This window comes from Scyliorhinus torazame, chromosome 4 (genome assembly GCF_047496885.1).
Source record: "Scyliorhinus torazame isolate Kashiwa2021f chromosome 4, sScyTor2.1, whole genome shotgun sequence".
Lineage (NCBI taxonomy): Eukaryota > Metazoa > Chordata > Chondrichthyes > Carcharhiniformes > Scyliorhinidae > Scyliorhinus > Scyliorhinus torazame.
In genome coordinates, this window is record NC_092710.1 from 68785455 (window position 1) to 68806863 (window position 21409).

The 21409-nt window shown below is 50.3% G+C and overlaps 1 protein-coding gene across 1 annotated transcript in view; it reads left to right on the forward strand.

Moving 5' to 3' along the window:
• The window catches only part of LOC140410290 (NACHT, LRR and PYD domains-containing protein 3-like), a 71925-nt gene that overhangs the window by 47322 nt on the left and 3194 nt on the right, over nt 1-21409 (forward strand). The window contains exon 7 of the mRNA XM_072498269.1: nt 17752-17919. Coding sequence (XP_072354370.1) covers nt 17752-17919 — 168 coding nt within the window. The remainder of the gene's footprint in view (nt 1-17751; nt 17920-21409) is intronic.

Sequence of the window (21409 nt, forward strand, 5' to 3'; positions counted from 1 at the left end):
GTCGCTGTTTCCAAAATGGTCCCCATTGAAACTTCATCCACTCGCACGGTCTCATTTCCCAAAACTAGATCTAGCACCACCCTCTTCCTTGTAGGACTTTCTTTGTCTTGGCATAAAAAGCTCCCCTGGATGCATTTTAAGATTTCCGCCCTCTCTAAGCCTTTCACACTTTGACTATCGCAGTAATAATTGGGGAAGTTGAAATGCCCTATAATTTTTACCTGATTTTTCTTTCAATTCTCAGAGATTTGCCCACATATCTTGAGCAAATTATCATAGGAAGGTATTGGCAGGCTGAAAAGTCGCCAAGTCCGGAGGAATTGCGCCCAGGATGCTGTGGGTGGCAAGGGAGGAGATTGCAGGGGCTCTGACCCAAATTTTTAATTCCTCTTTGGTCGCGGGAGGTGCCAGAGGACTGGAGAACAACTAGTGTGATCCCACTATTCACGAAAGGCTGTAGACATAAGCCGGGAAACTACAGTCCAGTGAGTCTCATGTGAGTGGTGGGGAAACTATTGGAGAAAATTCTGAAGGAGAGAATCTATCTCCACTTGGGAGAGGCAAGGTTTGATCAAGAATAGTCAGCATGTAGGCGTGCCATGGGAGTGCAGTGGTTAGCACTGCTGCCTCACGACACTGAGGACCCGGGTTCGATGCCAGTTGCTGGGTCACTATCCATGTGGAGTTTGCACATTCTCCCGTATCTGCGTGGGTCTCGCCCCACAACCCAAAGATGTGCAGGGTAGGTGGATTGGCCACGCTAAATTGATAAATAAAAAAAGAAGGAATAGTCAGCATGGCTTTGTCAGAGGGAGGTCATGCCTGCCAAATTTGATTGAATATTTTGAGCATGTGACCAGGTGTGTAGGTGAGGGTAGTGCAGTTGATGTAGTTTACATGGATTTCAGCAAAGCTTTTGTCAAGGCCTCACCTGGAAGGGTTATCAAGAGTTATCAAGGAGCGTGATCTTCCGGCCTCAATACACCCTCGCTCAAGCGAAACGAGGCCGGTGAATAGCGGGAGAGGCCAAAAACGAGATCCGTGCCAGGTGCCAGGTTGTGTGATGCAACCAGCCCGTTCCCCTCGGCGAAATCGAGATCTTGCCATTGCAGAACGAGAAACCAATTATCACCATAAAAGCCCCGTTTCCATACAATTAATGAGAGCAACCCCTTATCCAATGTCCCCCTATCATTCAGCAGCCTTCCCAGCAAGTGCTCATGTTGGTGCTGATTAAAAACTTTTTAAAAACGTGATCCTGGCGGAAGGGCTTCTGTGGGGAGCTGAGGAGGTGAGTAGCCATCTTTGCTCACCGGCAAAGAGCCGGGAGTGCTGGGCTTGCTGCCCCTGTGCTCGGTGGGAGGTTGGGGACCCTCGGCTGAGGGTGGGAGACACTCATCAGGACTGGGCCGCCATGGGGGTGGCTCTGGGGGGGCAATCGGAGGGCAACTGCTCGCAGCACCACAATGTCAACCCCTGGATCGTGTGTACCCATTCAAGGGGCAACACTTGTCCCTGCCCACCTGCTCTCCCAACCACCCATAACCCCCACCGACAGCCGAAGCCTCTGGCTGTGCAGCTGAAGGCTATAGACTCTCGGGAATTGGCAATCATGGTTAAGTGAGCACTCCACACAACTCAAGTGGATTCCCATGGGTGGACGGGCCATGTAGAATGTGGGAGTCATAGCCTAGCATCCCAATCAGACCGCGATGCCTGGACACTGCGGGGGGGCAACATCACACATGTAGCAGCCAACATCCGAACACCAAGGGAATGGGACACACCAACGGGGGACAAGTCCACAGCTGGAGGGTGAGTGTCACGGGGAGGGGACCAGCGGCCGGTTTGGTTGATGTTGCAAACAGATGTCCGGGGTGCAGGGTCTGGGACCTGATGAGGGGGGCCCGCTGCAGCGGGGGTACGTGGGCAGGACATGCCGGGTAGGGGGGTGGGAGGATTAGTGGGGAAATAGAGGATACGGGGTGGGAGCCACCACTGTTTGTCAGTCTAACACCCTCCCCAATTCCTTCCCAATATTGAATGCTACGGCTCCACGATGCAGCCAGACGCCGGAGAAGGCGGCACCAGCAGTGTCTGCAGATGCTCGAGGCAGCGGCCCCACACCCTGAGGACCCGGCCACCCATCAGGCCAGGGAGGGACCCTGAAGGTCAATCCTGCGACAGCCCAGGTTGTACGGGCATCGCTGGTCCTTTGCTGCAGGAGACTGCGCCTCAACAAGGAGATGGTGCAACACCTGTGCCATATCCTCGCGGACTTGGCACCACATGGAGGAGGAGAGCACCCGCTCCCGGTGGCTGGCAAGGTCACTGCAGCCGTGAACGTTTACGCCACTGGATCATTCCAGGGCTCAAGTGGGATCTGTGTGGCATTTCACAGGCTACAGCCCACAAGTGCATCCGGCAGGTCACGAATGCCCTGTATTCCCGGGCAGCAGACTACATTATCTTTGTCATGGTCGGCAAGATGGCAGGGCTACAGGATTCTCCACCATCAGATGAAGATGATGCACGTGTGTGCACGCTTCCCGGGGGGTGTTCACAACAGCTACATCGTGGGGCAGTCGGACATCCCTGCCCTCTTCTAGGAGCACTCCAGGATGGGCAGCTGGCTCTTGGGGGAATAAGGGGTATATGCTGAGGACCTGGCTAATGACGCCAGCACGGAGACCGGAGACCAAAGGGGAGACCCGGTACAATGAGGCCCATGCAGCCACCCAGGGTGTCATTGATCAGTGCATCCGACTCCTCAAGATGCGCTTCCGATGCCTCAACCGCTCCGGTGGTGCCCTGCAGTACACCCCACGGCGGGTCGCCCGCTCTGTTGTGTTCTGCTGTGTTCCCCACAAACTGGCATAGCAGCAGGGCGACGAGCTGGAGGTTGGTGATGAGGAACATGTGTCCGTCTCCAAGGAGGGGGACAAGGAAGAGGATGAGGAGGAGGCACCAGACCAGGGCTGGAGGATGAGGCCAGGGAGGAGGCAGCAGTGAGGGTCTGGCAAGGCCAGGGGGTCCTCATCTTCCCCCGCTTCACCTAGGACATGGCCTGGTCTGCCATCGCAACCTTACCCACCCACCACCCCCAATTTCCACCCTCCCAGGGTATGTGTCATATCACTCCATGGTGCTGGGACAGTGTCGGCACTGTCAGCAGATCACTGTCGAGCGGGGAGGTGATGATAACCCGCAGAGAGCTGGGCGCTGGTGCACCTCAATCTATGCCATAGTCTGACCCCTGCCTGTCTGCTGAGTGCTCAGTCACATGGGCAGCAAGGTAGCACAGGGGCTTTTCACAGTAACTTCATACTTGTGACAATAAAAATTATTATTACAGTGGATAGCACTGTTGCTTCACAGCTCCAGGGTCCCAGGTTCGATTCCTGGCTTGGGTGTGTGGAGTCTGTGTGGAGGCTGCACGTTCTCCCTGTGTCTGCGTGGGTTTCTTCTGGGTTCTCCAGTTTCCCCCCACATGTCTCGATAGACGTGCTGTTAGGTAATTTGGACATTTTGAATTCTTCCTCTGTGTACCCGAACAGGCGCCAGAGTGTGGCGACTAGTGGCTTTTCACAGTAACTTCATTGCAGTGTTAATGTATGCCTACTTGTGACAATAAAGATTATTATTATTATTCCCCATCACCTGCATGTGGTGATGCATTGCGGAAGAACGTGACCGAGGCATCCTCCTGGTTGTGCCCAAGCGTGTTTATTTTCAATACAGATCCCCAATCTCCCGATGGTGCCGACCTCACATCTCTACACCCCCCTCACCTCCGACCCTCCCCTCACCACCTACCTACCCTGTCCCCCTCCCTCGGTGCCTTCCGTGATCCTCGACGCGCCTCGCCCTCCTAGTTCTACTACTACGTCTAGGTGTGTCCCCAGGAGGCACATCTGAGGTGCAGGCAGCCGACTGCTTACCTCGCCCTGTGGCATTCGATGTCCCTGGTGGGTGTCCTCTGGGGGCTCTGGAGCCGGAGGGCCCTGCCTCCATGTCCCATGTGCTGACCCCGACACATGGCCTCATCTGATGGGGTGGAATTCAGAGGAGCTGGTGGCCACCTTCGCCGCCCCATGGGATGGTCCTGGGTTTGCAGCCCCTCCTCCTGGTTGGTGCCCGTAGGGCCCTGAGGTCCACCTTTGGATGGAGGGGCAGCTTGTTTGAGCTCCAGCTGCCCCTGCATTATCTGGCTCTGCCAGCCCTGGCGGTTCCCCAATGTCTGCACCATCGTGCCGACGCCCTCGGCGATGCTCCTCAATGACTGGGACATACTCTGCAATGCCTCGGCACTACAACTTGGACAAGCTCTGCAGTGCTTCAGCCATTCTCATCTGAGAGCAGGTCATGTCCCGTAGAACCTCATCAAGAGCAGCCTGGTAGTGATGATATCCGCCAGTGAGGTTGACAGTCTGTCGAGAAGGGTGGTTTCGGGTGGAGGTAGGGTTGAAGTGGTGTGTGGAGTGGAATCAAGGGTGAGGGGGTGGAGGGAGGATTGGGGGACACCTGGGGGTTGGAGAGGGGTGGATGCTCCCTTGGGGGGTCAGGGGTTGAGGGCATTGGTGTCAACTCACTCTGGCTGCCCGGTGGAGGTCGTAGACCTTCTTCCGGCACTGGCGGCCAGTCCTCCTGGTCACACTCCCCCAGCTGACTGCGTCGATACAGACTCAATGGACTGAAGGGCCTCTTCATTATTCTGTGATTATTCTGTGCGATTTCTGCCCTTCTATCTCTCCCTTACTCTTTGGTGGCTACAAAGTACACTCCCCGCAATGTGATCACCCCCTTTTTGTTACCACGTTCTACCCATATGGCTTCTTTTGAGGAACCATATAAGACATTGATTTTCAAAGTGGAGGTCGCGACCCGAGGATGGCTTGCAGAATGGTGTAGAATGGGTCACCAAAAGGTCAACAAAAATGGAGCCCAATGATCGCCTGACCATTTTTTCCGTTTTCTCTCTAGGTAATTCTCACTGCAGTACAATGTATGACCACACGAGGCTAATGTAGAAGCTAGTATCGTGGACTTCCTTGCCTCTCTGGGCCACAGTGTAGTTGGGCAGTTTGCTGTCAGAGACGTGTAAAATTCTCTTTGGGTGGCAGTTCGTTGATTTGATTTGATTTGATTTATTATTGTCACATTTATTAGTATGCAGTGAAAAGTATTGTTTCTTGCATGCTACACAGACAACGCATACTGTACATGGGGAAGGAAGGAGAGACTGCAGAATGTAATGTTACAGTCATAGCTAGGGTGCAGAGAAAAGATCAACTTAAGACGAGGTAGGTCCATTCAAAAGTCTGATGGCAGCAGAGAAGAAGCTGTTCTTGAGTCAATGGGTACGTGACCTCAAACCTTTGTATCCTTTTCCTGATGTAAGAAGGTGGAAGAGAGTATGTCCGGGGTGCCTGGGGTCCTTAATTATGAAATAAAATGCAAATCACTTATTGTCACAAGTATGTGTTTCCAGGCGGCGTGAATTGTAGACAGAGTCAATGGATGGGAGGCTAGCTTGCGTGATGAATTGGGCTACATTCCCGACCTTTAGTAGTTTCCTGCGGTCTTGTGCAGAGCAGGATCCATACCAAGCTGTGATACAACCAGAAAGAATGCTTTCTGTGGTGCATCTGTAAAAGTTGGTGAGAGTCGCAGCTGACATGCCAAATCTCCTTGGTGTTCTGAGAAAGTAGAGTCTTTGGTGGGCTTTCTTAACTATAGTGTCGGCATGGGGGGACCAGGATATCTTGTTGGTGATCTGTACACCTAAAAACTTGAAGCTTTCGACCCTTTCTACTTCGTTCCCATTGATGTAGACAGGGGCATGTTCTCCACTATGCTTCCTGGTCGATGACAAATCTCCTTTGTTTTGTTGACATTGAGGGAGAGATTATTGTCGTTGCACCAGTTCACCAGATTCTCTACCTCATTCCTGGACTCTGATTTGTCATTGTTTGAGATCAGACTCCTATGGTGGTGCCATCAGCAAATTTGAAAATCGAGTTGGAGGGGAATTTGGCTACAGTCATAGGTACATAAAGAGTATAATCGGGGGCTGAGGACACAGCCTTATGGGGCACCGGTGTTGAGGATGATCGTGGAGGAGGTGCTATTGCCTATCCTTACTGATTGTGGCCAGTGGATTTGGAAGTTCAGGATCCAGTGGCAGAGGGAGGAGTCGAGGCCCAGGCCACGGAGTTTGGAGATGAGTTTTGTAGGAATAATGGTGTTGAAGGCTGTCATCAATAAATAGGAATCTGACATGGGTGTCTTTGTTATCTAAGTGTTCCAGGGTTAAGTGCAGGGCCAGGGAGATTGTGTCTGCTGTGGAACTGTTGCAGCGGTAGGCGAACTGTAGTGGATCAAGGCAATCCGGGAGGCTGGAATTGATTTGTTCCATGACTAACCTTTCGAAGCACTTAATAATGATGGATGTTGCAATACTGGTGGGGAAGCGGGTGTCGTTCGAGGCACTAAATATTGTAGCGGATAATGGAGGTCGATATGTGATGGTGTGTGGTAGGTTGCAGGGGATGCGGGTGGTACTGGTGAATGTATATGCCCCGAATATGGATGATGCCGGATTTATGAAATGCATGCTGGGTCGGATTCCGGATCTGGAGGTAGGAAGCTTGATAATGGGGGGGGGGACTTCAACACGGTGCTGGACCCAGCACTGGACCGTTCTAGGTCCAGGACGGGTAAGAGGCTGGCTGCGGCCAAGGTGCTCAGGGGGTTTATGGACCAGATGGGGGGAGTGGATACATGGAGGTTTGTCAGGCTGCTGGCCAGGGAATTTTCCTTTTTTTCCCACCTCCATAGAGCCTACTCCCGGATAGATTTTTTCATCTTGAGTAGGGCGTTAATCCCGAAAGTGGAGGGAACGGAATATTCGGCCATAGCCATCTTGGACCACACCCCGCATTGGGTGGAGCTGGAGTTGCGGGAGGAGAGGGACCAGCGCCTGCTGTGGATCCTCGATGTGGGACTGTTGGCGGATGAGGGGGGTGCGGGCGGGTGTGGGAGTGTATTGAAAGATACTTGGAGGCCAATGACAATGGGGAGGTGCAGGTGGGGTAGTCTGGGAGGCGTTGAAGACGGTGGTCAGGGGAGAGCTAATCTCCATTAGGGCCCACAGGGAGAAGAGAGAGGGAGAGGTTGGTGCGGGAGATTTTAAGGGTGGGCAGGAGTTATGCATAGGCCCCCGAGGAGGGGCTACTTAGGGAGCGACGGAACCTCCAGACGGAATTTGACCTGATGACCATGGGGAAAGCAGAGGCACAGTGGAGGAAAGCACAAGTGGCAGCGTATGAGTATGGGGAGAAGGCGAGTCGGATGCTGGCACATCAGCTTCGTAAGAGGGAGGCAGCGAGGGAGATTGGTGGAGTTAGGGATAGAGGGGGGAATACGGTGCGGAGTGCGGTGAGAATAAAGCAGGTATTTAGGAACTTTTATGGGGATCTGTACAGGTCAGAGCCCCCAGCGGGGGAGGAGGGGATGCGACGATTCCTAGATCAGCTGAGGTTCCCGAGGGTGGAGGAGGAGCAGGTGGCTGGTTTGGGGGCACCGATTGGGCTGGAGGAGCTGGTTAAAGGATTGCGGAGCATGCAGGCGGGGAAGGCCCCGGGGCAGGATGGGTTCCCGGTTGAATTTTACAGGAAATACGTGGACCTGCTGGGCCCGTTGCTATTGAGGACCTTTAATAAGGCGAGGGAGGAGGGGACCTTGCCCCCGACAATGTGCAGGGCGCGGATTTCTTTGATTTTGAAGCAAGACAAGGATCCATTGCAATGTGTATAGACCGATCTCGCTCCTCAATGTTGACGTAATGTTGCTGGCGAAGGTGCTGGCTACGAGAGTTGAGGACTGTGTCCCGGGGGTGATTCATGAGGACCAGACGGGATTTGTGAAGGATAGGCAGCTAAATACTAATGTGTGAATGCTCCTCAATGTGATTATGATGCCCTCGGTGGAGGTGGAAGTGGAGGTAGTGGCAGCTATGGACGCGGAGAAGGCCTTTGATCGGGTGGAATGGGAGTATCTTTGGGAAGTGTTGCGGAGGTTTGGATTCGGGGAGGGGTTCATCAGTTGGGTCAAGCTGCTATATAGAGCCCCTGTGGCGAGTGTGGCTACTAACCAGCGGAGGTCGGAGTACTTTCGGCTGTACCGGGGGACGAGGCAGGGGTGTCCCTTTCCCCCTTGTTGTTTGCACTGGCAATTGAGCCGCTGGCCATGGCACTGAGGAAGTCCAGGAAATGGAGGGGATTGGTTCGGGGGGGGGGGAGAGGAACACCGAGTGTCATTGTATGCCGATGACCTGTTGTTGTATATTGCGGATCCAGTGGAGGGGATGGCGTAGGTCATGCGGATTTTTAGGGAGTTTGGGGACTTTTCGGCATACAATCTCAACGTAGGGAAGAGTGAGCTCTTTGTGGTGCATTCAGGGGACCAGGGAAGGGGGATCGATGAGCTATCACTGAAGAGGGCGGAAAGGAGCTTTCGGTACCTGGGAATCCAAGTAGCTAGGAGTTGGGGGGCCCTGCATAAGCTCAATTTGACGAGGTTCATGGAGCAGATGTAGGAGGATTTTTAAAAATGGGATATGCTGCCACTCTCACTAACGGGTAGGGTGCAGTCGATCAAAATGACGGTCCATCCGAGGTTTCTCTTTGTGTTCCAGTGCCTTCCCATTTTGATCCCCAAGGCCTTTTTCAAACGGGTAAGCAGGAGCATAATGGGATTTGTGTGGGCGAATAAGACCCCGAGGGTGAAGAGGGTGTTTCTGGAGTGTAGCATGGACAGGTGGGGGCTGGCGCTGCCGAATCTATGTGGCTATTATTGGGCAGCCAATGTGGCGATAATCCGTAAGTGGGTAATGGAGGGAGAGGGGGCGGCGTGGAAGAGGCTAGAGATGGCGTCCTGTGTGGGCACGAGCCTGAGGGCGCTGGTGACGGCACCGCTGCCACTCTTGCCAACAAGGTACACCACGAGTCCGGTGGTGGCGGCGATGCTGAAGATCTGGGGGCAGTGGAGGCAACATAGGGGCGAGGTGGGAGCCTCAGTTTGGTCCCCGATTCGGGAGAATCATCGGTTTGTCCCGGGAAGGATGGATGGGGGGTTTCGGAGTTGGCATCGGGCAGGGATCAGAAGAATGGGGGACCTGTTCATCGATGGGACGTTTGCGAGCCTCGGGGCGCTGGAGGAGAAGTGTGGGCTCCCCCGGGAAACGCTTTCAGGTACATGCAAGTGAGGGCGTTTGTGAGGCGGCAGGTGAGGGAATTCCCACTGCTTCCAACACGTGGGATTCAGGACAGGGTGATTTCGGGTGTATGGGTTGGAGAAAGCAAGGTTTCGGCGATTTACCAGGAGCTGCAGGAAGAGGAGGAGGCCTCGGTGGAGGAGTTGAAGGGCAAGTGGGAGTAGGTGCTTGGGGAGGAGATAGATGAGGGTCTGTGGGCTGATGCCCTGAGTAGGGTTAACTCTTCCTCCTCTTGCGCCAGGCTCAGAATAATACAGTTTAAAGTTACTCACAGAGCGCATATGACAGGGGCAAGGTTGAGTAGGTTCTTTGGGGTGGAGGACAGATGTGGGAGGTGCTCGGGGAGCCCAGCAAATCACGTCCATATGGTCTGGTCGTGCCCGGCGCTGGATGGGATTTGGAGGGGTTTTGCGAGGACTATGTCCAAGGTGGTGAATGCCCGGGTCAAGCCGAGCTGGGGATTAGCATTATTTGGGGTATCGGACAAGCCGGGGGTGCAAGAAGCGAAAGAGGCTGGTATTCTGGCCTTTGCGTCCCTGGTAGCCCGGTGGAGGATTTTGTTACTGTGGAAAGATGCAAAGCCCCCTAGTGTGGAAGCATGGATCAATGACATGGCAGGATTCATCAAGCTGGAGAGGATAAAGTTTTACTTGCGAGGGTCTGTGCAAGGGTTTTCCAGGCAGTAGCAACCGTTCCTAGACTATCTCGCGGAGCGTTAGGAGGCGGTCAGCAGCAGCAGCCCAGGGGCGGCGGGGTTTCTTTTGGGGTGGCGTTTGCGTTAAGTTGTTTTTTCCCAGTTATGTTTTCTACTGTTATATGGGGGGTTATTGTATTTGGGGGAAATCCAATGTATAATTTCTGCTTGTTGTGTTTTTGTTTCTTTTTCTTGTTGTGGGGGGGGGGGGTGGGGGGGTTTGTTGAACATTTGTTGAAAAATTTGAATAAATATATTTTCCAAAAAAAAATAATCATGGATGTAAAATCCACTGGACGATAGTCATTAAGGCACACTGCTTGGCTTTTCTTTGGTACATAGGTGATGGTCGTCTTCTTGAATCAGATCGCGACCTCAGATTGTTGTCAAGAGAGGTTGAAGATGTCTGTGAATACACCCGCCAGCTGATCCGCGCAACACCTGAGTGCTCGTCCGGGTATGCCATCCAGGCCAGTGGCTTTCCGTGGGTTGACCTTAGAGGGCTGCTCTGACATCTGCAATGGTGACCTCAGATACAAGTTCATCCGAGGCTTGCAGGGTGGAGGGCGTGCTCTTGCTCACCTCTTGCTCAAAGTGGGCATAGAATGCATTGAGCTCATCAGGAAGGGCTGCGTTGGAGCTCGCAAATTTACATGCCTTCATCTTGTAGCCCGTTATGACTTGCAGATCTTGCCATAGTCGACGGGGTTCCATGTGGCTAGCCAGGGACTCAAGCTTGCTCCGGTACTGTCTTTTGGCATCTTTGATGGATCTCCTTAGATCATATATGGCTTTCTTTTATAGGTCAGGGTCGCCTGACTTCAACTCCTCAGACCGAGACTTCAGCAGTAGTGGATATCTCCGTTCATCCAAGTTTCCGGTGGGAAACACATGGATTTGCTTCTTTGGCACACAGCCTTCTACACACTTACTAATGAAGTCAGTAGCGGCATACTCGTTCAGGATGGTTGCAGAATTTTTAAATACTGACCAGTCCTCTGACTCTTAGCAGTCTCGTAGTTCCTAAGCGGTTCCTCAGACCAACATTGCACCACTTTCTTAGATGGATTCTCCAACATCAGTTTTTGTTTATAACCCGGGAGCAGGAGCTCAGCCTTGTGGTCAGATTTGCCAAAGTGTGAGCGGGGAATAGAGTGGTAGACATGTTTGATATTTGTGTAGCGGTGGTCTAGGATGTGGGCCTCTGGTGGAACAGGTCACGTGTTGATGGTGACTTGGTAATATGCTCTTGAGCTTTGCCCGAATGAAGTCCCCTGACATGATGAACAAGGCCTTGGGATGTTTTGTTTCAAGACTATTTGTGGTGGCATATATTTCGTTCAGCGCGATTTTCACGTCCGCATGGGGTGGGATGTAAACTGCCGTCAAGATAACGGAGCTGAACTCCCGGAAGGTAGTAGGGGTGGCATTTTAGTGTCAGGTACTCTAGGTGCGGGCAGCAGAAACTCGCCAATGTTCTACTTCTAGGCACCAGTAGGTGTTGATTAGGAGGCAGATCCCACCTCCCCTCACCTTGCATGGTCCATTCGATGGATTGAGAACCCCTCTGGTTGTTGGGCACAGTCCGGTGAAGCAGGAATGAGCCCTGTCTCCGTAAAACAGAGCACATAGCAGTCCCTCCGTTCTCTTTGTAAAGTGAGTCTGGCTTTAAGTTTGTCTAGCTTGTTTTCCAGTGATTGGACATGTGCTAGGAGTAAGCTTGGCAGAGGGACTTTGGGCTGCATTGTTTCACTCGCACCTGCAGGACTGCACATTTTCCACGCTTCCCGGAGTAACTGCTTCTTTTCGAGCCTGGGAGACAGTGTGAGTATGTGGTGTTAAGGGTACTGTTGTGTCCAATGAGGTTATTCACTCTGGTTGGCCTGTGGATGTAGGATTTCTTGCCTTGCTTGTGGTTCCTGCGTCGGTAGATGGGTCTGCATGGTCGAGCATTCCAGGTCGCTGTCGGGCTGCGGTTTGGCTTCACAGGTTGGTGGATGTCCAGACCATGCTCCGGTGTGGATGGATCGAAGGCCTGTAAGTGGATGATGTCTATGAGGTCACAGATACGGATGAGGCAATGGCCGCGTCCGTGTGTTGGAGTCCGCAGGGTTCTTTCCAGATCATGGTCTTCCTTTGGATGTCTGAGGATCTCCAGACCTGCAAATAAATTTAAACACGCTACTGTGTTCAGCGTCAGGTTCTGTATTATTTCTTCTGTTCAGCGTGTCACTACCAAACCCCATGCGTCTTTTATCATTCTCTCAGTTAACCTAGACATAAAGCCTCCTCCACCCCTACAAGCCACTACGTCCACTTCTTCCACTTCTGACTTGTCTCTTCACACTGGAGTTCTTCTTCAAAAATGCTTCTTTTATACATCATCTCCCCCCGGCCGCTATCCACCCCCTCTTACCAGGTCTCCAAGCATCTGTCTCTGCCATGTACCTACCCAAGCATCTGTCTCTGCCATGTACCTACATGGAATCAATCAGCTGCCGTGGTTCACGAACCGCAAGGACTTTTGCATCTACCTTTATCGGGAATTCGATTGCTCGCCAAGGATGGCATTAACTGGAGGCTAAACTACGCTCACGTATACAGGAGCCGATTACAGGTGTATGGAATGGAATGTATCTGTACGTTTTGCATATTGGTAAGCTGAGTTGTGCCCAGCATTGTTATTTTTCAGCATGTTTTCTACCTGATACATAGTTACCTGGGAAACAGTACTGACAGACATCCAGTGACATTCAGTCTGAACCGTGTTTTTAGTTCAGCCGTTAGGGCTCCTGTTGCTGAAGTTTTGAGTTTAATTTCATATCCGAGCTCGTGCTAAGTTTTGAACGAGTGAACATGCCGTTATTAAAACTGTGCAATATTGAGCCTGTTACTCTTTCCAGCGCTTGCAGGCAATTCTCCAAATGCTAATAGTGGGTGTGAAGATATAAAATATTCACATAATCCTGAGTTACACCCTTTAACAAGGTGTTAGGGTGGAGCGTCGTTTAAGGTGAAATAGCAGCTCAATTTACAATTTTATATGAATAATACAGAGGGGCCAACAATGGATGTGGTGTTTGTAAAAGTAACTATGGAGAATCTTTTGTGAATGTGATGTGGGTCGTTAGAGTTCACCATTCAATAAACATGGGTCACCGGAGAAAAAGTTTGAAAAACACTGATATAAGGTATCAGCCCTGTGTACTGTTGTGATGTTCTCCTTCATCAATATGCAATTCTTCTTCATCTTTTATTTCCCCCTCTTATCATGCCTGAAAATTCTATACCCTAGGACATTCAGCTGCCAGTCTTGCCCTTCTTTTAACCAAGTTTCTGTGTTTGCAATAATGTAATAATTCCATGTGCTACACACCACACTGTGAGATCATCAGTCTTGCCAGTTAGGCTCCTTGCATTGAAATAAATGCAGTTTAGCCTACCAATTCTTCCATGTGCCTTATCATACCCCTGTCTGCTCTACACACTGGACTTGCCTGGTATATCCTCTATATTTGACTCCACCTTTAATAGATTGATTTTCAACAGGAATGAGGCACTGCCTATCCTATCGATGCAATCCTCCAACCTTGGAATAGGATACGAATGGATCCCATCCCTTGTCCGGCTGGCATTCTCAATTTAAAATCCGGTTGCGTCTGTTGGGGGATTCTCCCCTGATCGAGAACACCGCGACCGATCGCTCCGTGACTCCCCCCGACACCAGCCCGAAACCCCCCCATGACAATATTAATTTCTTTACCAGTCACTCTGGCCTCAATAAAACTCTAAATGGATTTGTAGGCATAGTATTATTTACTTTTAACCAACTTGCAAGTCTGACTCGCTTCACAAAGACCCAGACCACAAGCTGCCTCCTGGGGTCTCCCGAACCGAGTGCTATTGGAGACAAAGGAGTCTCTACAAATACATTCAAACGGCATCACGTTTCACATACAAGATTCCCATAGGCCATCCTATACCCCTCCTGACCTGGCCATACATCCTGATTGGCTCACTTCGCATTCTTTAACCCTGGGTCTCTTGTTACCCAGCATCCTTTTCCCCATCCTCCACCAGACACCCCTCCCCCCTTGCCATGTTTCTGAAATCCTTTGTCTGTGAACTCACTACTATTAGACTGATCACGTCCACATTACTGTAACTAATATTTGAACTAACTATTTTATATCACATTCGTTTGTTCAATTCCTCACCCACAGGTCACAACTCGCACTTTGAAAAACCCTGTTATAGACTAAGCTTTGTTTATTGTCATGCTGGACATACACTTCAAAATGTTGAAGGGCGAGTGGAAATGCTCAGGCTTCCTTCTCAATGATCGAATGCTTTCTTTGGCACGGAGTGAGTTTCTTCCAAAAGTATCCCATCAACCTACCTATTGCTGCTTCCTCATCCTATATTAGCACTGCCCCCGCCCCCAGGTCGCTGGCATCCCTGCCAATTTTAAAGTGTTTTGAAGACTCGGGCAGCCAACACTGGTTCACTGATGAATATAGCCCTCAATTTCTCAAAAGCTGTTTGGCATTCTGCAGACAATACCATTTTTTTTCTTGTTTCTGCATTACGTTGGACAAAGATACCGCTATGGTACTAAAGTTAGGTGCAAATTTCCTCCCAACTTGCAGATGCCGGGAACCTCCAAATCTCCGGATTGGTTTTTGGAATGGGGAAATCTAGTAATGCCCTTACTTAGGCTGTTCTGGATACCACTCATCCCTGTCCCACAAGGTGTCCTAGGTTGGCCATTTTTATTTTGGCAAGCTCGTTTTTGGCCAAATGGATAACTAAATTGGCTAACTACATTTGTTTGAATTGTTCCAATTGTTCCACATGCTCCTTTCATGTATTACTGTAAATGACGGGCAGCACGGTGGCGCAGTGGGTTAGCCCTGCAGCTTCACGACGCCGAGGTCGCAGGTTCGATCCCGGCTCTGGGTCACTGTCCGTGTGGAGTTTACACATTCTCCCCGTGTTTGCATGAGTTTCGACCCCACAACCCAAAGATGTGCAGGCTCGGCAGATTGGCCACACTAAATTGCCCCTTAATTGGAAAAAATGAATTGCGTGCACTAAATTTATAAAAAAACAAAATTACTGTAAATTACCACATCGTCCAAATAGACCACACAGTTAGGCACTCGAGCCATTACTTGGTACATGAGTCACCGGAATGTAGCTCATACGTTTTTGAATCCAATCGGCATCATCTTACCCTGATACACTGAGATACATAGGCAGATATCTCCTTAGCCCTGGGCATCAAAGGAACCTGTCAATATCCCTTTAATAGATCGATTTTCAACAGGATGAGGCACTGCCTGTCTTATTGATACAATCCTCCAACCTTCGAATCGGATACAAATCTGTTTTACTGATGGTATTGACTATGCAGAACCAGGTTGCCCCATGCTGTTTGGGTAATAGTGACTGGCAAACTCCAGCCACTTTTACTCGGCTCAATTAACTAATGCTCCAACATGTATTAGATTTCGGCTTCTAGCTCAGATAATTTCTGTGGGTTCAGTCGATATGGATGTTGTTTTATCAAGTTGGAGTCACCTACCTCCACATCATGAACAGTTAGTGTAGCGCACCCGGTGTGTCCCGACAAATCTGCTTATGCTTTTGTAGTATCCTTCTATAATCTTTTCATTATTCTTCATTTAAATAGGTAAACTCAGAATCAAAATATTCTAGTATTACCATATTTGCTAGTCATACCACAGGAGAGTCACTCTATGAATTGTCAACCTCTTCCCCTACCTCACTCTTACCATCTCTGTCCTCTTCCACAACCTCTACCACCTGACATACTTGTTCCTTCCTATCTTCTTCCCTGCATTTATATTTTTTCAGCATATTTATGTGGCATAATTGGGCCTTCTTCCTACGATTTCAGAGGTTCACCCTGCAAAGGCAACAATACCAGTACCTCATCTGCATCTTGGAATGGTCTGGACCTAACATGTCTGTCTGTCCACATTTTCATCCCTGCTCCTGAAACCTTTAAATGCTCTCGGGCTACCTGACAAGCTCCTATGAGTCTTTCCAGAAACATGCTCATGTAATCCAACATTGAGGATTCATCCTTTTGTTTTAGAAACGTCTCTTTCATCAACTTTAATAGACACCGTATTTCATGGCCATAAACCAATTCAAATGACCAATCCCAGTAGATTTCTTTGGAGAATCTCTGCTGGCAAACAGTAAAAATCCCTTGTCCCAATCTCTTGAATATTCATGGCAATAGGCCCTAATCATGGTTTTGAGAGTCTGATGATATCTCTCCAAAGCTCTCTGAGTATGTGAGTAATAGGCACTCGACTTTAGTTGCTTGATAACAAATGCCGAATTATGTCCTGGAAACGTTTCGACATAAAGTTAGAACCCTGGTCAGATTGTATTTCTAAGAGCAGGCCATAGAGTGAGAAAAACTGCCTCAGCTTTTCCACTACTACTTTAGCTGTAATTGTTCTGAAAGGTATAACTTCTGGAAATTGGGTGGCCATATCCATGACTGGAATAATGTACTGATTTCCTGCCTTCGTCTCAGGCAAAGGTTCAATGCAAATTATCAATACCCGGTAGATAATCAGGAGAGAGTTGTCCTGGGAGTTCTGAAGATTGAATCAAGACGTGAAGTTTCATGGCATCAACTCAAAAATGGGCAAGCAACCTCGTACTCATTGACACCAACAACCTTCCCTCAGCCAATGAATCAGTACTCCTCCATGTTGAACACTACTTGAATCACTGAAAATACAATGCAGAAGAGGCCCTTTGGCCATTGGGTCTGCACCGCCATATTAAAAATACCTGACCATCCGAACTAATCTGTTTGTCAGCACTTCGTCCATAGCCTTCAATTTATGATGTGCCAAGTGCTCACCCAGGTACTTTTTAAAGGAAGTGAGGCAACCGACCTCTACCACTCTCCCAGGCTGTGCATTCTGCACCATCAGCACTGTTGTGTCTGTAAAACCTCAGACACTTTGACCAGTTTATTAATCAGATATTTTACCGAGGTATCTTTACTGCCGAGGCAAACAAAGAACAGCTTTCTGTATGAATCAAATAACTTTATTCAACAAACAGTAAAACTGTTACCCTTAAATTATTGTACTAATAATACTTCGCTAGCCGATGGACTTAGTCAAGCTGTGGGTCTGATTCTCAGGGTCTTCTTACGCGAACATGGTCTCGCCTGTTGCTTCCTTCTGTTTCTGGTCACTCATTTCAATTGCCTCTGCATGGAGTCTCAATGGACTGATCTGATCTCTTCACACATCTTCTCTACTGAGGAGTACTACACTCCTGTTGGCTTCCCTTGATTCCTGTGTCTATGTATTTACATTGTGTATTTTATATTTACCCTATGTATTTTCTTTTCATGTATGGAATGATCTGTTTGAACTGTACGCAAAAAAATACTTTTCACTGTACCTCGGTACACATGACAATATGGAAATCCAATCCAATACAAAAAAGATCTCTCCTGCATTTCCATTTTGTTCATTCTCTGGCCTCCTGTGCCCCATTTCCTGGTCGCTTAAATCCTGTCAAGTCACCGCATTTTCCCAATTCTAAAGAAACCTCATTGAACTGAAATGTAGCTTAATATTATATCAATATTATTTCTCCTTCTATAGTTATGTTCTTGAATGTCTCACAATGCACATTATTATTGTTATGAATAATAATCTTAAAAACACTGGGAATTTATCCTGATCGCTATTTTTTTCTCTCTGGTCCCCAGCCTATGCCAGGTTGGTCTCTCAGATTCTTGTGTCGAGGATCTCGCCTCCGCTCTAAGCAAAAACCAATCACTGACGGATCTGTACCTGGATTCAAACATCTTGACAGACCAGTCTTCCCCCACTCTCAGCAGCCTCATACGATCTTGCAAGTGTCTGATGGTCATCGAGTGAGTGTTTATTTGCATTAATTTTTAATGGAATTATTCAATCTGCGGTAGGCAGAACGCCTAGTCGAAAATAGAAATTACAGAACGAGATTGATTTCCTAACAATTACAGTGCTCCTCCACTCCCCTCAGGGTCTCCATCCTCGACATGCAGCTAGGCCGGGGTTTTTATACAACTGCACTCTCCTTGTAAAGGTAAAGCCCCGCCCCCTTAAAGGGTTAGGCCTGCCTGTCTTAAAGGGGAAGTTCATATTCTGGGAGGTCACGGGAAATCATATAGTCCTGAACCTGGGACCTTGATTGACGTTATAATACTACTCCCCTCCCCTCCTATGTCTGGAGCAACATCCATATCCATGGGGAAGTGCTTTTTGACCGTTTTGCCTGTGGATGGCGTGCGGGCGCCGACCTCGCGGCGTCAGGAGGCGTATATTGCACCGGAGAGTGGCGTTTACGTGACAAGCGTCTGGGCAATGGCGGCAATGCCCGCGTGCCTGAGGGAGCCAGCAGGGGCACCTCCTGCGGCGGCAGAATATCCATCACTGTTTCCGAGTCGAAGCTAGGCGAAATTTCGTCCGGCATCTCCGTGTCCTCAAAAACTACCGCTAAATCCTCAGCAACCTGCGGAGCCAGGAGTGTTAGTGTTCACAGGGGTGGCTGGGACAGTTGTGAAGATGCGACGTCGGAATCAACAGCCGGTATGACGGGATAATCCAGCACCCGGCTTCGGAGGGGGTTGGCGATTCAACCCGCAACCCTGTGCCCATATTTGCTTACAAATGGACCTGTGTTAACAACATGACACCTGAGTTCCAAGCAACATCTCCTCCAATGTTCCAGACTTGTACTGTGACTCCTGGTGCGAACTCAAACAGTGGCCTATGGCAACCTGTGTCTGCCTTGGTTGGGTCCTCAGCGTAGTGGCACATTCTGGCAATATTTGGAAGAACGAGATTCAAACAGGTGCGGTGTCGGTGACCCATCAACATTTCAGCTGGCGCGATGCCCACCGTGGCATGCGGGGTTGTCAGGGAGCAGAATAAGTATCTTGCTAAGTGGGTCTCCCAGGATCCCAATGTTTTTTTTTCATGCCAACCTTAAAGGTTTGCACAGCCTGCTCGGCCAACCCATTTGAGCTGGGTGGTATGGGGAGGTCCTCGCATGACTGATCCCATTGGCAGACATGAATGCCGCAAATTCCATACTCGTAAACGTCATACCATTGTCCGATCCGAGCACCTTGGACATGCCGTGTGTGCTGAAAATGTGCCGGAGTTTCTCGATGGTGTTCTGGGCCATATTGTTGCCTGAATCTTGAGGACCTCCATGCAGCTTGAGTGGGCATCGACGAGGATGAGGAACATTGCCCCTTGAAAGGGGCCCTTAAAATCTATATGGAGGCAAGACCATGGACGACCTGGCCATTCCTACGGATGGAGCGGGTCCGCAGGAGACACATACTGGTGTCCCTGACACTGGATGCAGTGCTTGGACACCTGCTCAATGTCCGCATCGATGTCGGGACACCAAATGTAGCTTTGAGCTAACATTTCCATCTCGGACACACCAGGGTGACCATTGTGGCGGTCCTTCAGGAGCAGGTCTTGTCCATGTTGGGGGACAACCATGCAGGTACCCCAAAGGAGCATGCTAAGCTCCTGCATCTTTGTGGCGTAGGCCTTTAGGTACTGGGGTACAACCCTGTGCTGAGCCCTATCCTGCACCATGTGACGGATGTGGGATAGCTGAGGATCAGTCTGTGTCCACCTGCGGATGTGGGTTTCCGTGACCGGTCGCGAGTCCATAAAATGGAGGGTGGCAATGACCTCGCTGGCTGTCACTAGTTTAGGTGGCCTAGTCAGCAGGGTCAGATGGCTTAGCGCCTCAGCATGGGAAATCATGGTCGCGGAGCAGTGCTCCAGTACATAGTCGCACGCTGCGAGCAGCAATGCCCATTGCTGGATGCGGGCAGAAAGAGTGGGGGGGAATCCCGATTCTTCTTGAGCCCTAGGCGGGGCTCGCGGTCCGTGAGAACGGTGATGCGATGCCCGTAAACATATTGATGGAATTTCTTGACCCGAATATGACAGCCAAACCCTCCTTCTCGATCTGGGCATACCGCTTCTCTGTGTCTGCCAACGTTTCTGAGGCGGAGACGATGGGAAGTTCAGATCCGTCGTCCATTTCATGGGCAAGGATGGCCCCGATGCCATATGGATAAGCGTTGCAGGTTAACAGGATTGGTCGGGATGGGTCGAAGCGAGTTAGCGGTCTTGATGAGGAGAGTTGTTGTTTCACCTTGACGAAAGACGCTTGCTGCTCTCGGCCTCACTCCTAGTGTTGCCCCTTCTTCAACAAAAGGTGGAGGGGGGCAAATGTGGTGGCTAGGTTTGGGAGGAACTTGCCATGGAGGTTTACCATTCCCAGGAACGAACAGTGTTCCTTTGAGCCACCTGGTACAAAAGCCTGCCAAATTGCTTGTACCTTCACTTCCACCGGTCATGGCAGTCTACGTGGTAGCCGAGGTACATTGCTTTGGCGGAGTTGATTACACATTTCTCCCACTGGAGGCAGACACTGACAGCCTCAAAACGCTCCAGCCAAATGCTCCTGGTCGATGAACTCATGATCTCGACGTCGTCGGGATCGACTGCCACATGGGCAGGCCTCGCAGCATGTTCTCCATTACTTGCTGGAATACCGCACGTGCGGAGGAAACTCCAAAGGGCAGGCGGATGGGTTCATATAGCCCCCTGTGTGTGTTCACGGTTACAAAGCGTCTGGACTTGGGGACCAGGACCAACTGGAGGTGAGCATGACTCATGTTCAGTTTCGTAAATGTGCACCCTCTGCTGAGCTTTGCGTAAAGGTTATCGATCCAGTGAACTGGGTAATGGTCCAGTCGCGGCACCCGGTTGACCGTCATTTTATAGTCGCCACATATGCGTACCGTTCCATGTGGTTTCATGACTCGGACAACTCGCGCTGCCCAGTCGAAGAACCGTACCAGGTGGATGATGCCCAAGTTCTCCAACCGGTCCAAGTCAGCATCCACCTTGGTTCGTAAGGCCTATGGGACAGGTCAGGTGCAGAAGTAGCACGGTCGAACCTGGGATCCACACTTATTCGGACCACAGCTCGGTTTATGGTGCCTAAGCCATCCTGGAATACCGATGGAAACCTCGTCAGAACTCCCTCAGTGCCATGTGGGTGCATGCGCCACATCCGCTGCCAATCTAACCGCAAGTGGCGTAGCCGTCATGCCCCAACAAGCAAGGACCACCACCAGTGGATGGTTTGCAGGCTATTGACCATACTCGACCAGAAGTGGCCGCTATTGCCAACGGTTCCCAGAAGCCGACCTCGCATTGGTACCCGACAGGGTAAGCGATAGAAGGCCAGACCAAATGCGGTTGAATGTACAGCGACTGACCACCGATACTGCTGCCCCAGTGTTGAGTTCCATGCAGATTGGGTGTCCATTAATCAGC